General features: G+C 48.2%; 1 protein-coding gene across 1 annotated transcript in view; it reads right to left on the reverse strand.

Annotated features, from left to right (window-relative positions):
- Positions 1 to 837: 837 nt before the first annotated feature.
- The window catches only part of LRRFIP1 (LRR binding FLII interacting protein 1), a 276,900-nt gene continuing 253,993 nt past the window's right edge, over positions 838 to 23,744 (reverse strand). The window contains exons 25-26 of the mRNA XM_063933201.1: positions 3,210 to 3,314; positions 838 to 2,243 (exon numbers count right to left, since the gene is read on the reverse strand). Of these exons, the coding sequence (XP_063789271.1) occupies positions 2,133 to 2,243; positions 3,210 to 3,314 (216 nt within the window). The 3' untranslated portion in view covers positions 838 to 2,132. The remainder of the gene's footprint in view (positions 2,244 to 3,209; positions 3,315 to 23,744) is intronic.

A 23,744-nucleotide genomic window follows, 5' to 3' on the forward strand; every position in this document is an offset into this window, starting at 1 on the left:
GAAGTCTGGAGGAGGGTCATAGTGGGAGGAGCCAGTGCACACCAGGTAGTCCTAAATCTTTCTTAGCTGTGCCCAGTCTCCTGCGGAGCCGCTATTCCCCATGGTCCTTACGGAGTCCCCAGCATCCACTAGGACGTCAGAGAAAAAACAATTGAACTGTACCTCGCAATCTCCCGTGACTTTAGACAGGAGATTATCGCGTCGGTTGTGCACCCAAACAACTGAATTGTCCCCAAAGAATATGCACAGATTACTTTACATACTATGATCATATACATAAAAATATTTAGAGCAATAAAACATTAAAATATAAGATCGTGCAATCAGGGGCGCATCTAGAATGGAGGCGGCCCGTGTGCAGGTTTAGACTGGGCCCCCTCCTCTCTAGCCGGCGGCGTAGCTCTGGGCACTGGTTGACCCTAGAACTGTCCAAGAGTCTTGTGTGCATGTGCAGGTCGCTGGGAAAATGGCGCCACCATTTCTGCAGCACTGTTGTTGTCGACGCGGGACTGTGACAGGCCATGGTCACAGAGACCCGTCCCCAATTTTAAGCGGCAGGGTTCAGTTTGGACGGCGGGATAATTGCACAGAGGGTAGATGGAGACTGCACTGTGAATCGGCATTCACTGCTGGTCACTATTATATCTGTGCCCAGCCTGCAAGTGGGTAATATATGCAAGAGTCCTTAAAATGCTTGGATTATTTAATTTCAAATTGCTGATCTCTCGCTCAAATCAAAATTAGGATTTCAACATTTTTCATTATTGCAAAGTATTACACTGCAAAATTTCCTGGTGAGAACACCGATATCTACTCTGAAATAAGACAGGTTGCAAATTTAAGTTCGAGAATTATCCTCTCTTTATTCAGTGAAACATTTTTTTTTATTAATCCTGAAAGAGAAAACTCCAGTGATTAAAGATATAATAGTTCTTTAGCTTCATGCTCATTCATCGTTAAGTCCAGCACAAATCAAATAAGGCCACTTCCCCCCCCCCCCAAAAAAAAGAACGGCAATGGGAATTCAAAACACATCCCATCACGTAAGTCTGTGTCCCAATGGCTTGTTCTGAGTCCAAAGAGTTAATCACACATTTGCACAAACACACACATTCATTAATCTTTGGGTGACTTTTGTATCTACATATTTCCTCCAATATCCTTCCGAGGATCACCCAAAAATAATAAATAGGCAAAAAAAAAAACATTCCAAGTGTCTGAAAAAAGCCCAGGGCAGGAGAGGACATCCAGCATCTGGCTTCAGTAGGCAGTGCAGTCACCAGTATGAAAGCAGGACTGGAACACAGAGTAATCTGGTCTCAGTGTGGTGGTCCTCTACAGTAGTGGTAGAGATATAGAAGCCCTCTCCTTTCAGGCTGTTCAGAATGTGTAGCAGCTGATGGTCAAGCAGGATGGCGCAGGCCTCGTGCCACTATGTAGCACAACTGGGCTCCGTATTTGTGTCCTAGATAACTTTCACCAGTCCATAATTGTGCTTTTGTCACAGCAGCAGCAGGTACATAAATGTAGCAAGTTATCCAGGTTACAGTCCCTCAGACCTCCGTTACTGGCAAACATTATTGGCCTATACACTACTGAATGGTTTTTCTTACCTGTGATGTGTTGAAAATTCAAATGGCTTTATATACCTCTAATAAGTCCTGGGGAAATGTATCAGGAGGTGTTGTGGGGGGTGTTCAAAATGAACAACAACATTTAGAAGTTTCTGTGGCATGAGAAGGTCCTTCAACAGTCAGATGTCCAGAACAGAACCCATTTGTGTCAGCAAGACCCTGCTACACTCCTAATAATAAGCCATGCTCTGCTGCTGGAGGTACCTGCTTCAGCATACTGTACTTGTGTGTTCCCTGCCAGAGGTGCCAAAGGAGGTATCTTCACACAGATTTGGACTGCCAAGATTTTTGTTGTCAAGGGTGCGAGATGCATTGCAAGTTCCACAGGTAGTGAAGTGATTTAGGAGATGATCCACTGGCAATACAAAAACACCTCTGTTATTCACCATGGCTCCATATTGCTGGTTCTTGATATTTAGAGAGAAGCTAGAAGCCTGGGCAAATGGCACGTCCAGTGCTCATTCTCCGTACGTGGTCCAACCACTGCAGAGGGAGGCGTCACTGCTTTGACAGAACAGCGCTTCGATTGGCTTTCATCTTCTCCAACCTCTTGACTAAATGGCTATTACCTACTTCAAGCTCCTCTATTTTATCCAAGGCTGTACGGAGCTATGGACAAGGGAAAGAGGTGAGAAGTGAATTATGAAAACCTGGAGAGGACAAATTATTAAAAATAAATATTTGTGCAAGATCAAACAATGAAATGGCATTCCTTTTTAAGCAACCAATTAGATATTGTCCTTTACATTTCTCCATGGGAAACAAACCACTATCACCTGTGGAGGCCAGATAAAATGTAATTAATATATATATATATATATATATATAATTTGTGTAGAACCCAAGTATTGTGCTGTTGTAACAGAAATTTGGCCTTTATTTATGAAGCTGACTGTTCAACTCCAAGTTGCATCTTGTAAAATCTGATGCTTTGTAAATATTGATTCAACAGGAACATGGAGGTGGGGTTCCAGGCAGAAACAATGTTACATGGTGTAAAAATAGGGGTCAATTCAATGCGAATTGAATAGCGCCAGGAGGGACCTCCCAAAACTATCCAATTCAGCGAGATGTTAAGTTGGAGAATGATGATTCTCGCGCCTTAAACATGGTGTTTAGTCGTGAGAACTGGCATTTTCTGACTTAAGTGCAGGGCGTGATACTGTTAGGGTCAAAAAACAGCATTAAATAATGAGTTTTGCGCATTTCTGCTCACACCCCAGGAGGGCTGCAAGAAGAAATCCTCAACTCCGGCATATATCGCGCTGAATTGAATATTATTACCAGTTAATTACTCCCTACTGGCGCTATTCAATTTGTGTTGAATTTAAATTGACCCCATAGTTACAAACAAAATTTTATTGAATGTTTGTATTTAATGCCAGAATATAGCAACAAGACCACACTTGGTTGCAAACTCAAACAAGCCCAACATGCAGGTCCAGAATGGAACCAACACATTGTTGCAGTGCGTTACCAGATGATTTGTTCACATTTAGCCTTGCATGCTGCTATAAAAGGATATCACACAGCTAAGGAACAGTCCAGGGATTATACAAGCAAATCACAATTCACCTCCCTCTGTAATCTTCGTTTTTCAGCTTTTAATTCATCTTCTACTTTTTCCGAATTCTCAGCTGAAGATTTGTACCGGGTTAACTGACTGTCTAGCCGGGTAATCTGAAAGAGAGATTGGCAGAATAGTTCCATAATATGAAATAAGGCAGAATATACAGTAAATAAGCAAATAAAAATATGCCCTCTGCGACAGCTGCTGAGATGAGAATCATGGGTAAAGAGCCAGAGAGCCAATGGGCAGATGTATTAAGTCTGGAGAAGTGATTAAGCACCAGCCAATCATTACGGATTTGAAAATTGACAGGAGCGGACTGGCTGGTGCGTTATCACCTTGCACTTATCACTGCTTTATTACTTCTCCAGGCTAAATACAGTGCATCCGGAAAGTATTCACAACGCTTCACTTTCTCCACATTTTGTTATGTTACAGCCTTATTCCGAAACGGAATAAATTATTTTTTTCCCTCAAACTTCTACACATTATGGTGGTCATTCCGAGTTGTTCGCTCGTTGCCGATTTTCGCTATGCTGCGGTTTGTTGCTAAATGCGCATGGTACGCAGAGCGCATGCGCTAAGTTATTTTACACAAAACTTAGATTTGCTTTTCAGTCGCACTGCTGATCGGTGAATGATTGACAGGAAAGGGGCGTTTCTGGTTGGAAACTGAGCGTTTTCCGGGAGTGTGCTAAAAAACGCAGGCGTGTCAGGGAAAAACGCGGGAGTGTCTGGAGAAATGGGGGAGTGGATGGCCGAACGCAGGGCGTGTTTGTGATGTCAAACCAGGAACTAAACGGACCGAGCTGATAGCAATCTAGGAGTAGGTCTGGAGCTACTCAGAAACTGCTAAGCTAGATACACTCCCAGAGGGCGGTGGCCTAGCGTTTGCAATGCTGCTAAAAGCAGCTAGCGAGCGAACAACTCGGAATGAGGGCCTATACCCCATAATGACAACATGAAAAAAAATTTTTTTGAGATTTGTGCTATCTTATTAAAAATAAAAAACTAAGAAGTCACATGTACATAAGTATTCACAGCCTTTGCCATGAAGCTCCAAATTGAGCTCATGTGCATTCTGTTTCCACTGATCATCCTCGAGATATTCCTAGAGCTTAATTGGAGTCCACCTGTGGTAAATTCAGTTGATTGGACATGATTTGGAAAGGCACACACCTGTCTGTATAAGGTCCCACACTTGACAGTGCATGTCTGAGCACAAACCATGCATGAAGTCAAAGGAATTGTCTGTAGACCTCCGAGACAGGATTGTCTCAAGGCACAAATCTGGGGAAGGGTACAGAAAAATATCTGCTGCCTTGAAGGTCCCAATGAGCACAGTGGCCTCCATCATCCGTAAATGGAAGCAGTCCAGAACCACCAGGACTCTTCCTAGAGCTGGCTGGCCATCTAAACATCAGGGGAGATGGGCCCTAGTCAGGGAGGGGACCAAGAACCTGATGGTCACTCTGTCAGAGCTACAGCATTCCTCTGTGGAAAGAGGAGAACCTTCCAGAAGGACAACCATCTCTGCAGCAATCTACCAATCAGGGCTGTATGGTAGAGTGGCCAGACGGAAGCCACTCCTTAGTAAAAATCACATGGTAGCCCGTCTGGAGTTTGCCAAAATGCACCTGAAGGACTCTCGGACCATGAGAAACAAAATTCTCTGGTCTGATAAGACAAAGATTGAATTCTTTGGCATGAATGCCAGGCGTCATCGCTCTTTACCAGGCCAATACCTTCCCTACAGTGAAGCATGGTGGTGGCAGTATCATGCTGTGGGGATGTATTTCAGCGGCAGGAACTGGGAGACTAGTCAGGATAGAGGGAAAGATGAATGCAGCAATGTACAGAGACATCCTGGATGAAAACCTGCGCTCTTGACCTCAGACTGGGGTGATGGTTCACCTTTCATCAGGACAACGACCCTAAGCACAGATTTCTTTGATAAAGCACCTTGAAAGGGAGCGAAACGCGTCAAAAAGTATTGAACCCCTTTATTGGACTTTGATATTGCTTGCTGATAAGTCCACTAAGAGCCGCGAGGAGACCGCTTATCGGTGCATGCAGCACACGAGTAGAGGACGGAGCTCACAGAGCATTGATGACGGGAGTGATTTATGCTACAGGTGCCAGCAGAGTGCCGGATCCCGCAGCCAGAGCCTACCTCTCACGATAACAGGAATCCTCCTTGCCGCATTTGATTGCTTATGGAGACCGCATGTAAGGCTCTGATTTGGAGCAACTAAAACACACTACGTTGTTATTATCGATACAGGCATATTATTAAAGGAACCGAGCTAAAAATCAATCCATGGTGGAAACATTCATTATTCATATGTTATACTAGCTCCGCAATAAGAAATATGGACTTCCTAAGCAATATTTTTTTGTTCATTAATAGTTTTTTTATATATATTTTTTATATATTTTGTGCACATATATTAATTCGGATCCACCTCCATAGTGATATTTAATATGAAATGTGACTTTTATATTAATTATATGACCGGTCAAATGTAAGTAAAAAAATGTATTTTATTAAAATATGTTATATAGATTATTGGAATCGGAATCAATTGAATCTCAGCTGTACCATTTAATTATTATTATTTTTTAATCAAGTATTTTTTATTGTTTTACAAGAGAAAAGAAAAAGAACATTACAATAAACAATTCCAATAAACATCTACAAAACCAAAATCGTGCTTTATAGGTAGTTCAAATTATTGCAGTACGTGGATATAGGACATAGTCACATCCACTCATCAGAGCAAAATAAAACAGACATAGAAGAGAAAACAAAAGAATCAAATGGCGTGCTAGAGAGCAAGGGGAGATACTGAAGGAAGGCGAGCCGGACCGTACCAGAAACAGTGCATTGCAGCAATCAACACACATTATTTAAAGAAGGGGGTCAATAGAGTACGGAGAGTTCCTCCAAAGAGCCCAAATCTTATCAAATTTCAATAAAGAATTCCGCTTAGTGTACATAAAGCGCTCATGGGAAAGGGTAGAATTTACAAGGGCAACCCATTCAGCAGAAGACGGAGGAGCATGAGCCATCCAGGTGCGAGCGATACACACCCGGGCTAGTGCTAGAACAATATTCACATAAAGGCAGGAGTGAAGTGGGAGGCAGTCCCTCAAGTCAAGGCCAAATACACAAATACGCGGAGTCAGCAATGGGATCCGAATACCCGTACGGGCAACAGATGTCGTGACATCCTCCCAGAAGGCGTACACCCACGGGCATTGCCAGAGCAAGTGCCAGAACCCAGCAGCCGAAGCAGAGCATTTCGGACAGTTATCAGAGGTCGAGCCTCCAAATTGAAATAGACGAGAAGGAGTCCAGTAGACCCTATGTAAAATATAAAGCTGTATTTGCTGGATCTAGCACTCGCCGAGGCCGCACGTGGGGAAGCCAATATATAATTCCAATCCTCCTCACCAATTCCACCCAAGTCCTGCATCCATTTAGCCCTGAGGGTGGACAGCCCATCCAATCCAGAGGAGGAGAGAAGGGAGGAGTACGAAGCCAAAACCCTCCCACGAGAAGGCAGAGTACGAATTAATTTGTGAACAGGGGATTCAGAAAGTTGTGGAGCAGAGCCCCGCCACTGTGCCATCATAGCATGCCAGAGCTGTAAATAGCGAAAAAAATATTGTCTTGGGATACTATGGGGTATATGCAATTAGCGGCGAATCGCGGCAAATTATCGGCCGTTTTTCAATTCGACACAATTCGACAGTCTAATTTCGGCAAATGGGTGCCGAAATTGACCATATGCAATAAAAAACGGATTCGACAGTCCCGCTGCCGAAAAACGGCCGATTTGACGGATTTGTTCCGTTTTTTTAAAAACGTGTAAAAACGGGAAAAAACTCGGAAAAAAATGGCGTGGGGTCCCCCCTCCAAAGCATAACCAGCCTCGGGCTCTTCGAGCCGGTCCTGGTTCTAAAAATCCGGGGGGGAAATGGACAGGGGATCCCCCGTATTTTTAAAACCAGCACCGGGCTCTGCGCCTGGTGCTGGTGCAAAAAATACGGGGGACAAAAAGAGTAGGGGTCCCCCGTATTTTTTACACCAGCATCGGGCTCCACTAGCTGGACAGATAATGCCACAGCCGGGGGTCACTTTTATACAGCAGCCCTGCGGCCGTGGCATTAAATATCCAACTAGTCACCCCTGGCCGGGGTACCCTGGGGGAGTGGGGACCCCTTCAATCAAGGGGTCCCCCCCCCAGCCACCCAAGGGCCAGGGGTGAAGCCCGAGGCTGTCCCCCCCCATCCAAGGGCTGCGGAAGGGAGGCTGATAGCCTTGAGAAAATGTAAAGAATATTGTTTTTTCCTGTAGTACTACTACAAGTCCCAGCAAGCCTCCCCTGCAGCAGTCACGTGGGGTCCCGGCATTCGGGGAAAGGGGTTAGGACCCCTTTCAGTGCGTGGTCCGGGTAAATGCGGTTTGTTTTTTTGCCAAGTACGTGGATTTATATCTGGACACTGGATTGAGGTGAGTATAATTTGATTCACAGGTACCCCGGATCGTCGGATCAGGAGACGTGGCAGTCGGCGGGTCAACATAGGTAAGTATGTGTGTGTCGGCAGGTGTGTAATAAAGTTTTACTCTCAAGGTGTGTGTCTCCTGTTTTTATTTGGGTATTTTTTTTCCAGTAGTACTACTACAGGTACCAGCGGGCCCGTTTTTCTCCCGCATGCTGGTACTTGTGGTTCTCCAAGTACCAGCTTGCGGGGGAGGCTTGCTGGGACTTGTAGTACTACAGAAAAACAATATTCTTTACATTTTCTCAAGGCTATCAGCCTCCCATCCGCAGCCCTTGGATGGGGGGGGACAGCCTCGGGCTTCACCCCTGGCCCTTGGGTGGCTGGGGGGGGGGGGACCCCTTGATTGAAGGGGTCCCCACTCCCCCAGGGTACCCCGGCCAGGGGTGACTAGTTGGATATTTAATGCCACGGCCGCAGGGCGCTGTATAAAAGTGACCCCCGGCTGTGGCATTATCTGTCCAGCTAGTGGAGCCCGATGCTGGTGTAAAAAATACGGGGGACCCCTACTCTTTTTGTCCCCCGTATTTTTTGCACCAGCACCAGGCGCAGAGCCCGGTGCTGGTTTTAAAAATACGGGGGATCCCCTGTCCAGTTCCCCCCCGGATTTTTAGAACCAAGACCGGCTCGAAGAGCCCGAGGCTGGTTATGTTTTGGAGGGGGGACCCCACGCCATTTTTTTCCGGGATTTTACCATTCCATCTAAAAAAATAAATAAAAAAAATATATATATTTTAAAAAATAAGAATTTACTTACCGATAATTCTATTTCTCGTAGTCCGTAGTGGATGCTGGGAACTCCGTAAGGACCATGGGGAATAGCGGCTCCGCAGGAGACTGGGCACAAAAAGAAAGCTTTAGGACTACCTGGTGTGCACTGGCTCCTCCCCCTATGACCCTCCTCCAAGCCTCAGTTAGGATACTGTGCCCGGACGAGCGTACACAATAAGGAAGGATTTTTGAATCCCGGGTAAGACTCATACCAGCCACACCAATCACACCGTACAACTTGTGATACAAAACCCAGTTAACAGCATGATAACAGAGGAGCCTCTGAATAGATGGCTCACAACAAGAACCCGATTAGTTAACAATAACTATGTACAAGTATTGCAGACAATCCGCACTTGGGATGGGCGCCCAGCATCCACTACGGACTACGAGAAATAGAATTATCGGTAAGTAAATTCTTATTTTCTCTGACGTCCTAGTGGATGCTGGGAACTCCGTAAGGACCATGGGGATTATACCAAAGCTCCCAAACGGGCGGGAGAGTGCGGATGACTCTGCAGCACCGAATGAGAAAACTCAAGGTCCTCCTCAGCCAGAGTGTCAAATTTGTAAAATTTTACAAAGGTATTTGACCCTGACCAAGTAGCAGCTCGGCAAAGTTGTAAAGCCGAGACCCCTCGGGCAGCCGCCCAGGATGAGCCCACCTTCCTTGTGGAGTGGGCTTTTACAGATTTTGGCTGTGGCAGGCCTGCCACAGAATGCGCAAGCTGAATTGTATTACAAATCCAGCGAGCAATAGTCTGCTTAGAAGCAGGAGCACCCAGCTTGTTGGGTGCGTACAGGATAAACAGCGAGTCAGATTTTCTGACTCCAGCCGTCCTGGAAATATATATTTTCAGGGCCCTGACTACGTCTAGCAACTTGGAGTCCTCCAAGTCCCTAGTAGCCGCAGGCACCACAATAGGCTGGTTCAGGTGAAACGCTGACACCACCTTAGGGAGAAACTGAGGACGAGTCCTCAATTCCGCCCTGTCCGAATGGAAAATCAGATAAGGGCTTTTTCAGGATAAAGCCGCCAATTCCGACACGCGCCTGGCCGAAGCCAGGGCCAACAGCATGACCACTTTCCACGTGAGATATTTTAAATCCACAGATTTAAGTGGTTCAAACCAATGTGATTTTAGGAACCCCAAAACTACATTGAGATCCCAAGGTGCCACTGGAGGCACAAAAGGAGGCTGTATATGCAGCACCCCCTTGACAAACGTCTGAACTTCAGGAACTGAAGCCAGTTCTTTCTGGAAGAAAATCGACAGGGCCGAAATCTGAACCTTAATGGATCCCAATTTGAGGCCCATAGACACTCCTGTTTGCAGGAAATGCAGGAATCGACCCAGTTGAAATTACTCCGTCGGGGCCTTCCTGGCCTCGCACCACGCAACATATTTTCGCCAAATGCGGTGATAATGCTTTGCGGTTACATCCTTTCTGGCTTTTATCAAAGTAGGGATGACTTCTTCTGGAATGCCTTTTTCCTTCAGGATCCGGCGTTCAACCGCGGTAAGTCTTGGAACAGACAGGGTCCCTGCTGGAGCAGGTCCCTTCTTAGAGGTAGAGGCCACGGGTCCTCTGTGAGCATCTCTTGAAGTTCCGGGTACCAAGTCCTTCTTGGCCAATCCGGAGCCACGAGTATAGTTCTTACTCCTCTCCGTCTTATAATTCTCAGTACCTTGGGTATGAGCGGCAGAGGAGGGAACACATAAACCGACTGGTACACCCACGGCGTTACCAGGGCGTCCACAGCTATCGCCTGAGGGTCCCTTGACCTGGCGCAATAACTTTTTAGTTTTTTGTTGAGGCGGGACGCCATCATGTCCACCTTTGGTTTTTCCCACCGGCTTACAATCATGTGGAAAACCTCCGGGTGAAGTCCCCACTCTCCCGAGTGGAGGTCGTGTCTGCTGAGGAAGTCTGCTTCCCAGTTGTCCACTCCCGGAATAAACACTGCTGACAGTGCTATCACATGATTTTCCGCCCATCGGAGAATCCTTGCAGCTTCTGCCATTGCCCTCCTGCTTCTTGTGCCGCCCTGTCTGTTTACGTGGGCGACCGCCGTGATGTTGTCCGACTGGATCAACACCGGCTGGTCCTGAAGCAGAGGTCTCGCTTGGCTTAGGGCATTGTAAATGGCCCTTAGCTCCAGGATATTTATGTGAAGTGAGGTCTCCAGGTTTGACCACACTCCCTGGAAATTTCTTCCCTGTGTGACTGCTCCCCAGCCTCGAAGGCTGGCATCCGTGGTCACCAGGACCCAGTCCTGAATGCCGAATCTGCGGCCCTCTAAAAGATGGGCACTCTGCAACCACCACAGGAGAGACACCCTTGTCCTTGGTGACAGGGTTATCCTCTGATGCATCTGAAGATGCAATCCGGACCATTTGTCCAGCAGGTCCCACTGGAAAGTTCTTGCGTGGAATCTGCCGAATGGAATTGCTTCGTAAGAAGCCACCATTTTTCCCAGGACCCTTGTGCATTGATGCACCGATACTTGACCTGGTTTTAGGAGGTTTCTGATTAGATCGGATAACTCCCTGGCTTTCTCCTCCGGGAGAAATACCTTTTTCTGGACTGTGTCCAGAATCATCCCTAGGAACAGAAGACGTGTCGTCGGGATCAGCTGCGATTTTGGAATATTGAGAATCCAACCGTGCTGTCGTAACACTTCTTGAGATAGTGCTACCCCGACTACCAACTGTTCCCTGGATCTCGCCCTTATCAGGAGATCGTCCAAGTACGGGATAATTAAAACTCCCTTCCTTCGAAGGAGTATCATCATTTCGGCCATTACCTTGGTAAAGACCCGCGGTGCCGTGGACAATCCAAACGGCAGCGTTTGGAACCGATAATGGCAGTTCTGTACCACAAACCTGAGGTACCTTTGGTGAGAAGGGTAAATTGGGACATGCAGGTAAGCATCCTTGATGTCCAGAGACACCATATAATCCCCTTCCTCCAGGCTCGAGATAACCGCTCTGAGTGACTCCATCTTGAATTTGAACTTCTTTATGTAAGTGTTCAATGACCTTAGATTTAAAATGGGTCTCACCGAGCCGTCCGGCTTCGGTACCACAAACATTGTGGAATAATACCCCTTTCCTTGTTGCAGGAGGGGTACCTTGATTATCACCTGCTGGGAATACAGCTTGTGGATAGCTTCTAATACTGCCTCCCTGTCGGAAGGAGTCGTCGGTAAGGCAGACTTTAGGAAACGGCGAGGGGGAGACGTCTCGAATTCCAATTTGTACCCCTGAGATACTACCTGAAGGATCCAGGGATCTACTTGTGAGCGAGCCCACTGTGCGCTGAAATTCTTGAGACGGGCCCCCACCGTACCTGAGTCCGCCTGTAGAGGCCCAGCGTCATGCTGAGGACTTGGCGGAAGCGGGGGAGGACTTCTGTTCCTGGGAACTGGCTGTTTGCTGCAGCCTTTTTCCACTCCCTCTGCCACGGGGCAGAAAAGAGGAGCCTTTTGCCCGCTTGCCCTTATGGGGCCGAAAGGACTGCGCATGATAATACGATGTCTTCTTTTGCTGAGAGGCGACCTGGGGTAAAAACGTGGATTTCCCAGCAGTTGCCGTGGAAACCAGGTCCGACAGACCTACCCCAAATAACTCCTACCCTTTATAAGGCAATACTTCCATATGCCTTTTAGAATCGGCATCACCTGACCACTGCCGAGTCCATAACCCCCTTCTGGCGGAAATGGACATAGCACTTACTCGTGATGCCAGTCGGCAAATATCCCTCTGTGCATCACGCATGTATAAAAATGCATCTTTTAAATGCTCTACAGTCAGTAATATACTGTCCCTATCCAGGGTATCAATATTGTCTGTCAGGGAGTCTGACCAAGCCACCCCAGCACTGCACATCCAGGCTGAGGCGATTGCTGGTCGCAGTATAACACCAGTGTGTGTGTATATACACTTCAGGATAGTCTCCTGCTTTCTGTCAGCAGGATCCTTAAGGGCGGCCGTATCCGGAGACGGTAGTGCCACCTGTTTGGACAAGCGTGTGAGCGCTTTATCTACCCTAGGGGGAGTTTCCCAACGCGCCCTATCCTCTGGCGGGAAAGGGTACATTGCCAATAACTTCCTAGGAATTATTTGTTTTTTATCAGGAGAAACCCACGCTTCATCACACACTTCATTTAATTCCTCAGATGCAGGAAAAAATAAGAATTTACTTACCGATAATTCTATTTCTCGGAGTCCGTAGTGGATGCTGGGGTTCCTGAAAGGACCATGGGGAATAGCGGCTCCGCAGGAGACAGGGCACAAAAGTAAAGCTTTTACAGGTCAGGTGGTGTGTACTGGCTCCTCCCCCTATGACCCTCCTCCAGACTCCAGTTAGGTACTGTGCCCGGACGAGCGTACACAATAAGGGAGGATTTTGAATCCCGGGTAAGACTCATACCAGCCACACCAATCACACCGTACAACTTGTGATCTAAACCCAGTTAACAGTATGATAACAGAGGAGCCTCTGAAAGATGGCTTCCTAAACAATAACCCGAATTAGTTAACAATAACTATGTACAAGTATTGCAGATAATCCGCACTTGGGATGGGCGCCCAGCATCCACTACGGACTCCGAGAAATAGAATTATCGGTAAGTAAATTCTTATTTTCTCTATCGTCCTAAGTGGATGCTGGGGTTCCTGAAAGGACCATGGGGATTATACCAAAGCTCCCAAACGGGCGGGAGAGTGCGGATGACTCTGCAGCACCGAATGAGAGAACTCCAGGTCCTCCTTTGCCAGGGTATCAAATTTGTAAAAATTTACAAACGTGTTCTCCCCTGACCACGTAGCTGCTCGGCAGAGTTGTAATGCCGAGACCCCTCGGGCAGCCGCCCAAGATGAGCCCACCTTCCTTGCGGAATGGGCCTTAACAGATTTAGGCTGTGGCAGGCCTGCCACAGAATGTACAAGTTGAATTTTGTTACAAAACCAACGAGCAATCGACTGCTTAGAAGCAGGTGCACCCAACTTGTTGGGTGCATACAGTATAAACAGCGAGTCAGATTTTCTGACTCCAGCCGTCCTTTAAATGTATATTTTTAAGGCTCTGACAACGTCCAACAACTTGGAGTCCTTCAAGTCGTCTGTAGCCGCAGGCACTACAATAGGCTGGTTCAGGTGAAACGCTGATACCACCTTAGGGAGAAAATGCGGACGCGTCCGCAGCTCTGCCCTATGTCGAATGGAAAATTAAATAAGGGCTTTTATAAGACAAAGCCGCCAGTTCAGATACTCTCCCGGCCGAAGCCAGGGCCAGTAACATAGTCACTTTCCATGTGAGATATTTCAAATCCACATTCTTTAGTGGTTCAAACCAATTGGATTTGAGGAAATCTAAAACTACATTTAGATCCCACGGTGCCACCTTAGGCACCACAGGAGGCTGTATATGCAGTACTCCTTTGATAAAAATCTGGACCTCAGGGACTGAGGCCAATTCTTTGTGGAAGAATATTGATAGGGCCGAAATTTGAACCTTAATAGATCCCAATTTGAGACCCATAGACAATCCTGATTGCAGGAAATGTAGGAAAACGACCCAGTTGAAATTCCTCCATCGGAGCACTCCGCTGCTCGCACCACGCAACATATTTTCGCCAAATACGGCGATAATGCTTCGCGGTGACTTCCTTCCTTGCCTTTATCAAGGTAGGAATGACTTCTTCTGGAATGCCTTTTCCTTTTAGGATCTGGCATTCAACGCCATGCCGTCAAACGCAGCCGCGGTAAGTCTTGAAAAAGACAAGGACCCTGCTGAAGCAGGTCCCTTCTCAGAAGTAGAGGCCACGGATCGTCCGTGACCATCTCTTGAAGTTCCGGGTACCAAGTCCTTCTTGGCCAATCCGGAGCCACTAGTCTTACTCCTCTTTGCCGTATAATCCTCAATACCTTTGGTATGAGAGGCAGAGGAGGAAACACATATACCGACTGGTACACCCAAGGTGTTACCAGCGCGTCCACAGCTATTGCCTGCGGATCTCTTGACCTGGCGCAATACCTGTCCAGTGTTTTGTTGAGGCGAGACGCCATCATGTCCACCATTGGTTTTACCCAACGGTTTAATAGCATGTGGAAAACTTCTGGATGAAGTCCCCACTCTCCCGGGTGAAGGTCGTGTCTGCTGAGGAAGTCTGCTTCCCAGTTGTCCACGCCCGGGATGAATACTGCTGACAGTGCTATCACGTGATTCTCCGCCCAGCGAAGGATCCTGGCAGCTTCTGCCATTGCCCTCCTGCTTCTTGTGCCGCCCTGTCTGTTTACATGGGCGACTGCCGTGATGTTGTCCGACTGGATCAACACCGGTCTTCCTTGAAGCAGAGGTTCCGCCTGGCTTAGAGCATTGTAGATTGCTCTTAGTTCCAGAATGCTTATGTGAAGAGACTTTTTCAGGCTCGACCACACTCCCTGGAAATTTCTTCCCTGTGTGACTGCTCCCCAGCCTCTCAGGCTGGCATCCGTGGTCACCAGGATCCAATCCTGCATGCCGAATCTGCGGCCCTCCAATAGATGAGCCTCCTGCAACCACCACAGAAGGGATACCCTTGTCCTCGGCGACAGGGTTATCCGCAGGTGCATCTGAAGATGCGACCCTGACCATTTGTCCAACAGATCCCTTTGCATGGAATCTGCCGAAAGGGATTGCTTCGTAAGAAGCTACCATTTTTTCCCAGGACTCTTGTGCATTGATGTACAGACACCTTTCCTGGTTTTAGGAGGTTCCTGACCAGGTCAGATAACTCCTTGGCTTTTTCTTCGGGAAGAAAAACCTTTTTCTGAACTGTGTCCAGAATCATCCCCAGGAACAGCAGACGAGTTGTCGGCATTAATTGGGATTTTGGAATATTCAGAATCCATCCGTGCTGCTTTAGCACCTCTTGAGATAGTGCTAAACCCATCTCTAGCTGTTCTCTGGACCTTGCCCTTATTAGGAGATCGTCCAAGTATGGGATAATTAATACGCCTTTTCTTCGAAGAAGAAATATTATCTCGGCCATTACCTTTGTAAAGACCCGAGGTGCCGTGGACAAACCAAACGGCAGCGTCTGAAACTGATAGTGACAGTTTTGTACAACGAACCTGAGGTACCCCTGGTGTGAGGGGTAATTGGAACGTGGAGATACGCATCCTTGATGTCCAAGGATACCATAAAGTCCCCTTCTTCCAGGTTCGCTATCACTGCTCTGAGTGACTCCATCTTGAACTTGAACTTCTTTATGTATAGGTTCAAGGACTTCAGATTTAGAATAGGCCTTACCGAGCCATCCGGCTTCGGTACCACAAATAGAGTGGAATAATACCCCTTCCCTTGTTGTAGAAGAGGTACCTTGACTATCACCTGCTGAGAATACAGCTTGTGAATGGCTTCCAAAACCGTCTCCCTTTCTGAGGGGGACGTTGGTAAAGCAGACTTCAGGAAACGGCGAGGTGGCTCTGTCTCTAATTTCAACCTGTACCCCTGAGATATTATCTGCAGGATCCAGGGATTTACCTGCGAGTGAGCCCACTGCGCGCTGTAATTTTTGAGACGACCGCCTACCGCCCCCGAGTCCGCTTGCGAAGCCCCAGCGTCATGCTGAGGCTTTTGTAGAAGCCGGGGAGGGCTTCTGTTCCTGGGAAGGAGCTGCCTGTTGCTGTCTCTTCCCTCGTCCTCTGCCTCGTGGCAGATATGAATAGCCCTTTGCTCTCTTATTTTTAAAGGAACGAAAGGGCTGCGGTTGAAAGGTCGGTGCCTTTTTCTGTTGGGGAGTGACTTGAGGTAGAAAGGTGGATTTCCCGGCCGTAGCCGTGGCCACCAAATCCGATAGACCGACCTCAAATAACTCCTCTACGCATCGCCTGTCCACTGTCGTGTCCATAAAGCTCTTCTGGCCGAAATGGACATAGCACTTACCCGTGATGCCAGTGTGCAGATATCTCTCTGTGCATCACGCATATAAAGAAATGCATCCTTTATTTGTTCTAACGACAGTAAAATATTGTCCCTGTCCAGGGTATCAATATTTTCGATCAGGGACTCTGACCAAACTACCCCAGCACTGCACATCCAGGCAGTCGCAATAGCTGGTCGTAGTATAACACCTGCATGTGTGTATATACCTTTTTGGATATTTTCCATCCTCCTATCTGATGGATCTTTAAGTGCGTCCGTCTCAGGAGAGGGTAACGCCACTTGTTTTGATAAGCGTGTTAGCGCTTTGTCCACCCTAGGAGGTGTTTCCCAGCGCTCCCTAACCTCTGGCGGGAAAGGGTATAAAGCCAATAACTTCTTTGAAATTAGCAGTTTTTTATCGGGGCACCCCACGCTTCATCACACACGTCATTTAATTCTTCTGATTCGGTAAAAACTACTGGTAGTTTTTTCACACCCCACATAATACCCTGTTTAGTGGTACCTGTAGTATCAGCTAAATGTAACATCTCCTTTATTGCCAAAATCATATAACGTGTGGCCCTACTGGAAAATACGGTTGATTCGTCACCTTCACCACCGGAATCAGTGCCTGTGTCTGGGTCTGTGTCGACCGACTGAGGCAAGGGACGTTTTACAGCCCCTGACGGTGTTTGAGGCGCCTGGACAGACACTAATTGAGTGTCCGGCCGCCTCATGTCGGCAAACGACTGCTTAAGCGAGTTGACGCTATCCCGTAATTCCACAAATAAAGGCATCCATTCTGGTGTCGACCCCCTAGGAGGTGACATCCTCATATTTGGCAATTGCTCCGCCTCCACACCAATAACGTCCTCATACATGTCGACACACACGTACCGACACACAGCAGACACACAGGGAATGCTCTATACGAAGACAGGACCCACTAGCCCTTTGGGGAGACAGAGGGAGAGTCTGCCAGCACACACCAAAAAGCGCTATATATGACAGGGATAGCCTTATGATTAAGTGCTCCCTTATAGCTGCTTTTATATTAATATATTGCCATTTATTCTGCCCCCCCTCTCTGTTATACCCTGTTTCTGTAGTGCAGTGCAGGGGAGAGACCTGGGAGCCTTCCTGACCAGCGGAGCTGTGACAGAAAATGGCGCCGTGTGCTGAGGAGATAGGCCCCGCCCCTTTTTCGGCGGGCTCGTCTCCCGCTATTTAGTACATTTAGGCAGGGGTAAATATCTCCATATAGCCTCTGGGGCTATATGTGAGGTATTTTTAGCCTTTTTAAAGGTTTTCATTTGCCTCCCAGGGCGCCCCCCCCCAGCGCCCTGCACCCTCAGTGACTGCCGTGTGAAGTGTGCTGAGAGGAAAATGGCGCACAGCTGCAGTGCTGTGCGCTACCTTAAGAAGACTGCAGGAGTCTTCAGCCGCCGATTCTGGACCTCTTCTTGCTTCAGCATCTGTGAGGGGGCCGGCGGCGTGGCTCCGGTGACCATCCAGGCTGTACCTGTGATCGTCCCTCTGGAGCTTCATGTCCAGTAGCCAAGAAGCCAATCCATCCTGCACGCAGGTGAGTTCACTTCTTCTCCCCTCTGTCCCTCGTTGCAGTGATCCTGTTGCCAGCAGGAATCACTGTAAAATAAAAAACCTAAGCTAAACTCTCTAAGCAGCTCTTTATGAGAGCCACCTAGAATTGCACCCTTCTCGGCCGGGCACAAAAATCTAACTGGAGTCTGGAGGAGGGTCATAGGGGGAGGAGCCAGTACACACCACCTGACCTGTAAAAGCTTTACTTTTGTGCCCTGTCTCCTGCGGAGCCGCTATTCCCCATGGTCCTTTCAGGAACCCCAGCATCCACTTAGGACGATAGAGAAACTACAGGTAGTTTTCTCTAACGTCCTAAGTGGATGCTGGGGACTCCGTAAGGACCATGGGGAATAGCGGCTCCGCAGGAGACTGGGCACATCTAAAGAAAGCTTTAGGACTATCTGGTGTGCACTGGCTCCTCCCCCTATGACCCTCCTCCAAGCCTCAGTTAGATCTCTGTGCCCGAACGAGAAGGGTGCACACTAGGGGCTCTCCTGAGCTTCTTAGTGAAAGTTTTAGATTAGGTTTTTTATTTTCAGTGAGACCTGCTGGCAACAGGCTCACTGCATCGAGGGACTAAGGGGAGAAGAAGCGAACTCACCTGCGTGCAGAGTGGATTGGGCTTCTTAGGCTACTGGACATTAGCTCCAGAGGGACGATCACAGGCCCAGCTTGGATGGGTCCCAGAGCCGCGCCGCCGGCCCCCTTACAGAGCCAGAAGAGGTCCGGAAAATCGGCAGCAGAAGACGTCCTGTCTTCAACAAGGTAGCGCACAGCACTGCAGCTGTGCGCCATTGCTCTCAGCACACTTCACACTTCGGTCACTGAGGGTGCAGGGCGCTGGGGGGGGCGCCCTGAGACGCAATAAAAACACCTTGGATGGCAAAAAAATGCATCACATATAGCCCCTGGGCTATATGGATGCATTTAACCCCTGCCAGAATCCATAAAAAAGCAGGAGAAAAGTCCGCGAAAAAGGGGCGGAGCCTATCTCCTCAGCACACTGGCGCCATTTTCCCTCACAGCTCCGTTGGAGGGAAGCTCCCTGTCTCTCCCCTGCAGTCACTACACTACAGAAAGGGTTAAAAAAAGAGAGGGGGGCACTAATTAGGCGCAGTATTAACTATACAGCAGCTATAAGGGGAAAAACACTTATATAAGGTTATCCCTGTATATATATAGCGCTCTGGTGTGTGCTGGCAAACTCTCCCTCTGTCTCCCCAAAGGGCTAGTGGGGTCCTGTCCTCTATCAGAGCATTCCCTGTGTGTGTGCTGTATGTCGGTGCTTTTGTGTCGACATGTATGAGGAGAAAAATGATGTGGAGACGGAGCAGATTGCCTGTAATAGTGATGTCACCCCCTAGGGGGTCGACACCTGAGTGGATGAACTGTTGGAAGGAATTACGTGACAGTGTCAGCTCTGTATAAAAGACAGTGGTTGACATGAGACAGCCGGCTACTCAGCTTGTGCCTGTCCAGACGTCTCATAGGCCGTCAGGGGCTCTAAAGCGCCCGTTACCTCAGATGGCAGATATAGACGCCGACACGGATACTGACTCCAGTGTCGACGGTGAAGAGACGAATGTGACTTCCAGTAGGGCCACACGTTACATGATTGAGGCAATGAAAAATGTTTTACACATTTCTGATAATACGAGTACCACCAAAAAAGGGGTATTATGTTCGGTGAGGAAAAACTACCTGTAGTCTTACTGAATCTGAGAAATTAAATGAGGTGTGTGATGATGCGTGGGTTTCCCCCGATAACAACGGATAATTTCTAAAATGTTATTGGCATTATATCCTTTCCCGCCAGAGGTTAGGGTGCGTTTGGAAACACCCCCTAGGGGGGATAAAGCGCTCACACGCTTGTAAGGGCTCTACCTTCGCCTGAGATGGCCGCCCTTAAGGATCCTGCTGATAGAAAGCAGGAGGGTATCCTAAAAGGTATTTACACACATACTGGTGTTATACTGCGACCGGCAATCGCCTCAGCCTGGATGTGCAGTGCTGGGTTGGCGTGGTCGGATTCCCTGACTGAAAATATTGATACCCTAGATAGGGACAGTATATATTTTTGCCTATAGAGCATTTAAAAGATGCATTTTTATATATGCGTGATGCACAGCGGAATATTTGCCGACTGGCATCAAGTCTAAGCGCGTTGTCCATTTCTACCAGTAGAGGGTTATGGACACGTCAGTGGTCAGGTGATGCGTATTCCAAACGGCATTTGGAAGTATTGCTTTATTAAGGGAGGAGTTATTTGGGGTCGGTCTTTCAGACCTGGTGGCCACGGCAACAGCTGGGAATTCCACGTTTGTACCCCAGGTCGCCTCTTAACATGAGAAGACGCCGTATTATCAGGCGCAGTCTTTTCGTGGACAAGCGGGCAAAAGGTTCCTCATTTCTGCCCCGTGACAGAGGGAGAGGAAAAAGGCTGCAGAAATCAGCCAGTTCCCAGGAACAGAAACCCTCTCCCGCCTCTGCCAAGCCCTCAGTATACGCTGGGGCTTTACAAGCAGAATCAGGCACGGTGGGGGGCCCGTCTCAATGAATTTCAGCGCGCAGTGGGCTCACTCGCAAGTAGACCCCTGGATCCTTCAGGTGATATCTCAGGGGTACAAATTAGAATTCGAGACGTCTCCCCCTCGCCGTTTCCTAAAGTCGGCTTTACCGATGTCTCCTTCTGACAGGGAGACAGTTTTGGAAGCCATTCACAAGCTGTATTCCCAGCAGGTGATAATCAAGATACCCCTCCTGCAACAGGGAACGGGGTATTATTCCACACTGTTGTGGTACCGAAGCCGGACGGCTCGGTGAGACCGATTCTAAATCTAAAATCTTTGAACACTTACGTACAGAGGTTCAAATTCAAGATTGAGTCACTCAGAGCAGTGATTGCGAACCTGGAAGAAGGGGACTACATGATGTCTCGGGACATCAAGGATGCTTACCTTCATGTCAAAATGTACCCTTCTCACCAAGGGTACCTCAGGTTTATGGTACAGAACTGTCACTATCAGTTCAGACGCTGCCGTATGGATGGTACACGGCACCCCGGGTCTTTACCAAGGTAATGGCCGAAATGATGATATTCCTTCGAAGGAAGTGAATTTTAGTTATCCCTTCCTTGGACAATTCCCTGATAAGGGTAAGATCCAGGGAACAGTTGGAGGTCGGTGTAGCACTATCTCAGGTAGTGTTGCGGCAGCACGATTGGATTCTCAATATTCCAAAATCGCACCTGGTTCCGACGACGTGTCTTCTGTTCCTAGGGATGATCCTGGACACAGTCCAGAAAAAGGTGTTTCTCCCGGAGGAGAAAGCCAGGGAGTTATCCGAGCTAGTCAGGAACCTCCTAAAACCGAGCCAAGTCTCAGTGCATCAATGCACAAGGGTTCTGGGTAAAATGGTGGCTTCCTACGAAGCAATCCCATTCGGCAGATTCCACGCAAGAACTTTCCAGTGGGACCTGCTGGACAAATGGTCCGGATCGCATCTTCAGATGCATCAGCGGATAACCCTGTCACCAAGGACAAGGGTGTCCCTCCTGTGGTGGTTGCAGAGTGCTCATCTTCTAGAGGGCCGCAGATTAGGCATTCAGGACTGGGTCCTGGTGACCACGGATGCCAGCCTGCGAGGCTGGGGAGCAGTCACACAGGGAAGGAATATCCAGGGCTTATGGTCAAGCCTGGAGACATCACTTCACATAAATATCCTGAAGCTAAGGGACATTTACAATGCTCTAAGCTTAGCAAGACCTCTGCTTCAAGGTCAGCCGGTGTTGATCCAGTCGGCCAACATCACGGCAGTCACCCACGTAAACAGACAGGGTGGCACAAGAAGCAGGAGGGCAATGGCAGAAGCTGCAAGGATTCTTCGCTGGGCGGAAAATCATGTGATAGCACTGTCAGCAGTATTCATTCCGGGAGTGGACAACTGGGAAGCAGACTTCCTCAGCACGACCTCCACCCGGGAGAGTGGGGACTTCACCCAGAAGTCTTCCACATGATTAAAAACTCGACAGGTATTGCGCCAGGTCCAGGGACCCTCAGGCAATAAGCTGTAGACGCTCTGGTAACACCGTGGGTGTACCAGTCAGGGTATGTGTTCCCTCCTCTGCCTCTCATACCCAAGGTACTGAGATTGATAAGATGGAGAGGAGTAAGCACTATATTCGTGGTTCCGGATTGGCCAAGAAGGACTTGGTAACCGGAACTTCAAGAGATGCTCACGGAGGATCCGTGGCCTCTACCTCTAAGAAGGGACCTGCTCCAGCAAGGACCCTGTCTGTTCCAAGACTTACCGCGGCTGCGTTTGACGGCATGGCGGTTGAACGCCGGATCCTGAAGGAAAAAAGGCATTCCGGATGAAGTCATCCCTATCCTGATCAAAGCCAGGAAGGATGTAACCGCAAAAACATTATCACCGCAATTGGCGAAAATATGTTGCGTGGTGCGAGGCCAGTAAGGCCCGACGGAGGAAATTCAACTGGGTCGATTCCTACATTTCCTGCAAACAGGAGTGTCCATGGGCCTGAAATTGGGGTCCATTAAGGTTCAAATTTCGGCCCTGTCAATTTTCTTCCAAAAAGAACTAGCTTCAGTCCCTGAAGTTCAGACGTTTGTAAAAGGGGTACTGCATATACAGCCTCCTTTTGTGCCTCCAGTGGCACTTTGGGATCTCAATGTAGTTTTGGGTTCCAAAAGTCACATTGGTTTGAACCACTTAAATCTGTGGAGTTAAAACATCTCACATGGAAAGTGGTCATGCTGTTGGCCCTGGCCTGGGCCAGGCGCGTGTCAGAATTGGCGGCTTTATCCTGAAAAAGCCCTTATCTGATTTTCCATTCGGACAGGACGGAATTGAGGACTCGTCCTCAGTTTCTCCCCAAGGTGGTTTCAGCGTCTCACCTGAACCAACCTATTGGTGGTGCCTGCGGCTACTAGGGACTTGGAGGCCTCCAAGTTCCTAGACGTTGTCAGTGCCCTGAAAATATATGTTTCCAGGACGGCTGGAGTCAGGAAATCTGACTCGCTGTTTATCCTGTGTGCACCCAACAAGCTGGGTGCTCCTGCTTCTAAGCAGACTATTGCTCGTTGGATTTGTAGTACAATTCAGCTTGCACATTCTGTGGCAGGCCTGCCACAGCCAAAAATCTGTAAATGCCCACTCCACAAGGAAGGTGGGCTCATCTTGGGCGGCTGCCCGAGGGGTCTCGGCTTTACAACTTTGCCGAGCAGCTACTTGGTCAGGAGCAAATACGTTTGTAAAATTCTACAAAATTGATATCCTGGCTGAGGAGGACCTGGAGTTCTCTCATTTGGTGCTGCAGAGTCATCCGCACTCTCCCGCCCGTTTGGGAGCTTTGGTATAATCCCCATGGTCCTTACGGAGTCCCCAGCATCCACTTAGGACGTTAGAGAAAATAAGAATTTACTTACCGATAATTCTATTTCTCATAGTCCGTAGTGGATGCTGGGCGCCCATCCCAAGTGCGGATTGTCTGCAATACTTGTACATAGTTATTGTTACAAAAATCGGGTTATTATTGTTGTGAGCCATCTTTCAGAGGCTCCTCTGTTATCATGCTGTTAACTGGGTTCAGATCACAGGTTATACGGTGTGATTGGTGTGGCTGGTATGAGTCTTACCCGGGATTCAAAATCCTTCCTTATTGT

Source organism: Pseudophryne corroboree, chromosome 7 (assembly GCF_028390025.1).
Source record: "Pseudophryne corroboree isolate aPseCor3 chromosome 7, aPseCor3.hap2, whole genome shotgun sequence".
In the NCBI taxonomy this organism is placed as follows: Eukaryota; Metazoa; Chordata; class Amphibia; order Anura; family Myobatrachidae; genus Pseudophryne; species Pseudophryne corroboree.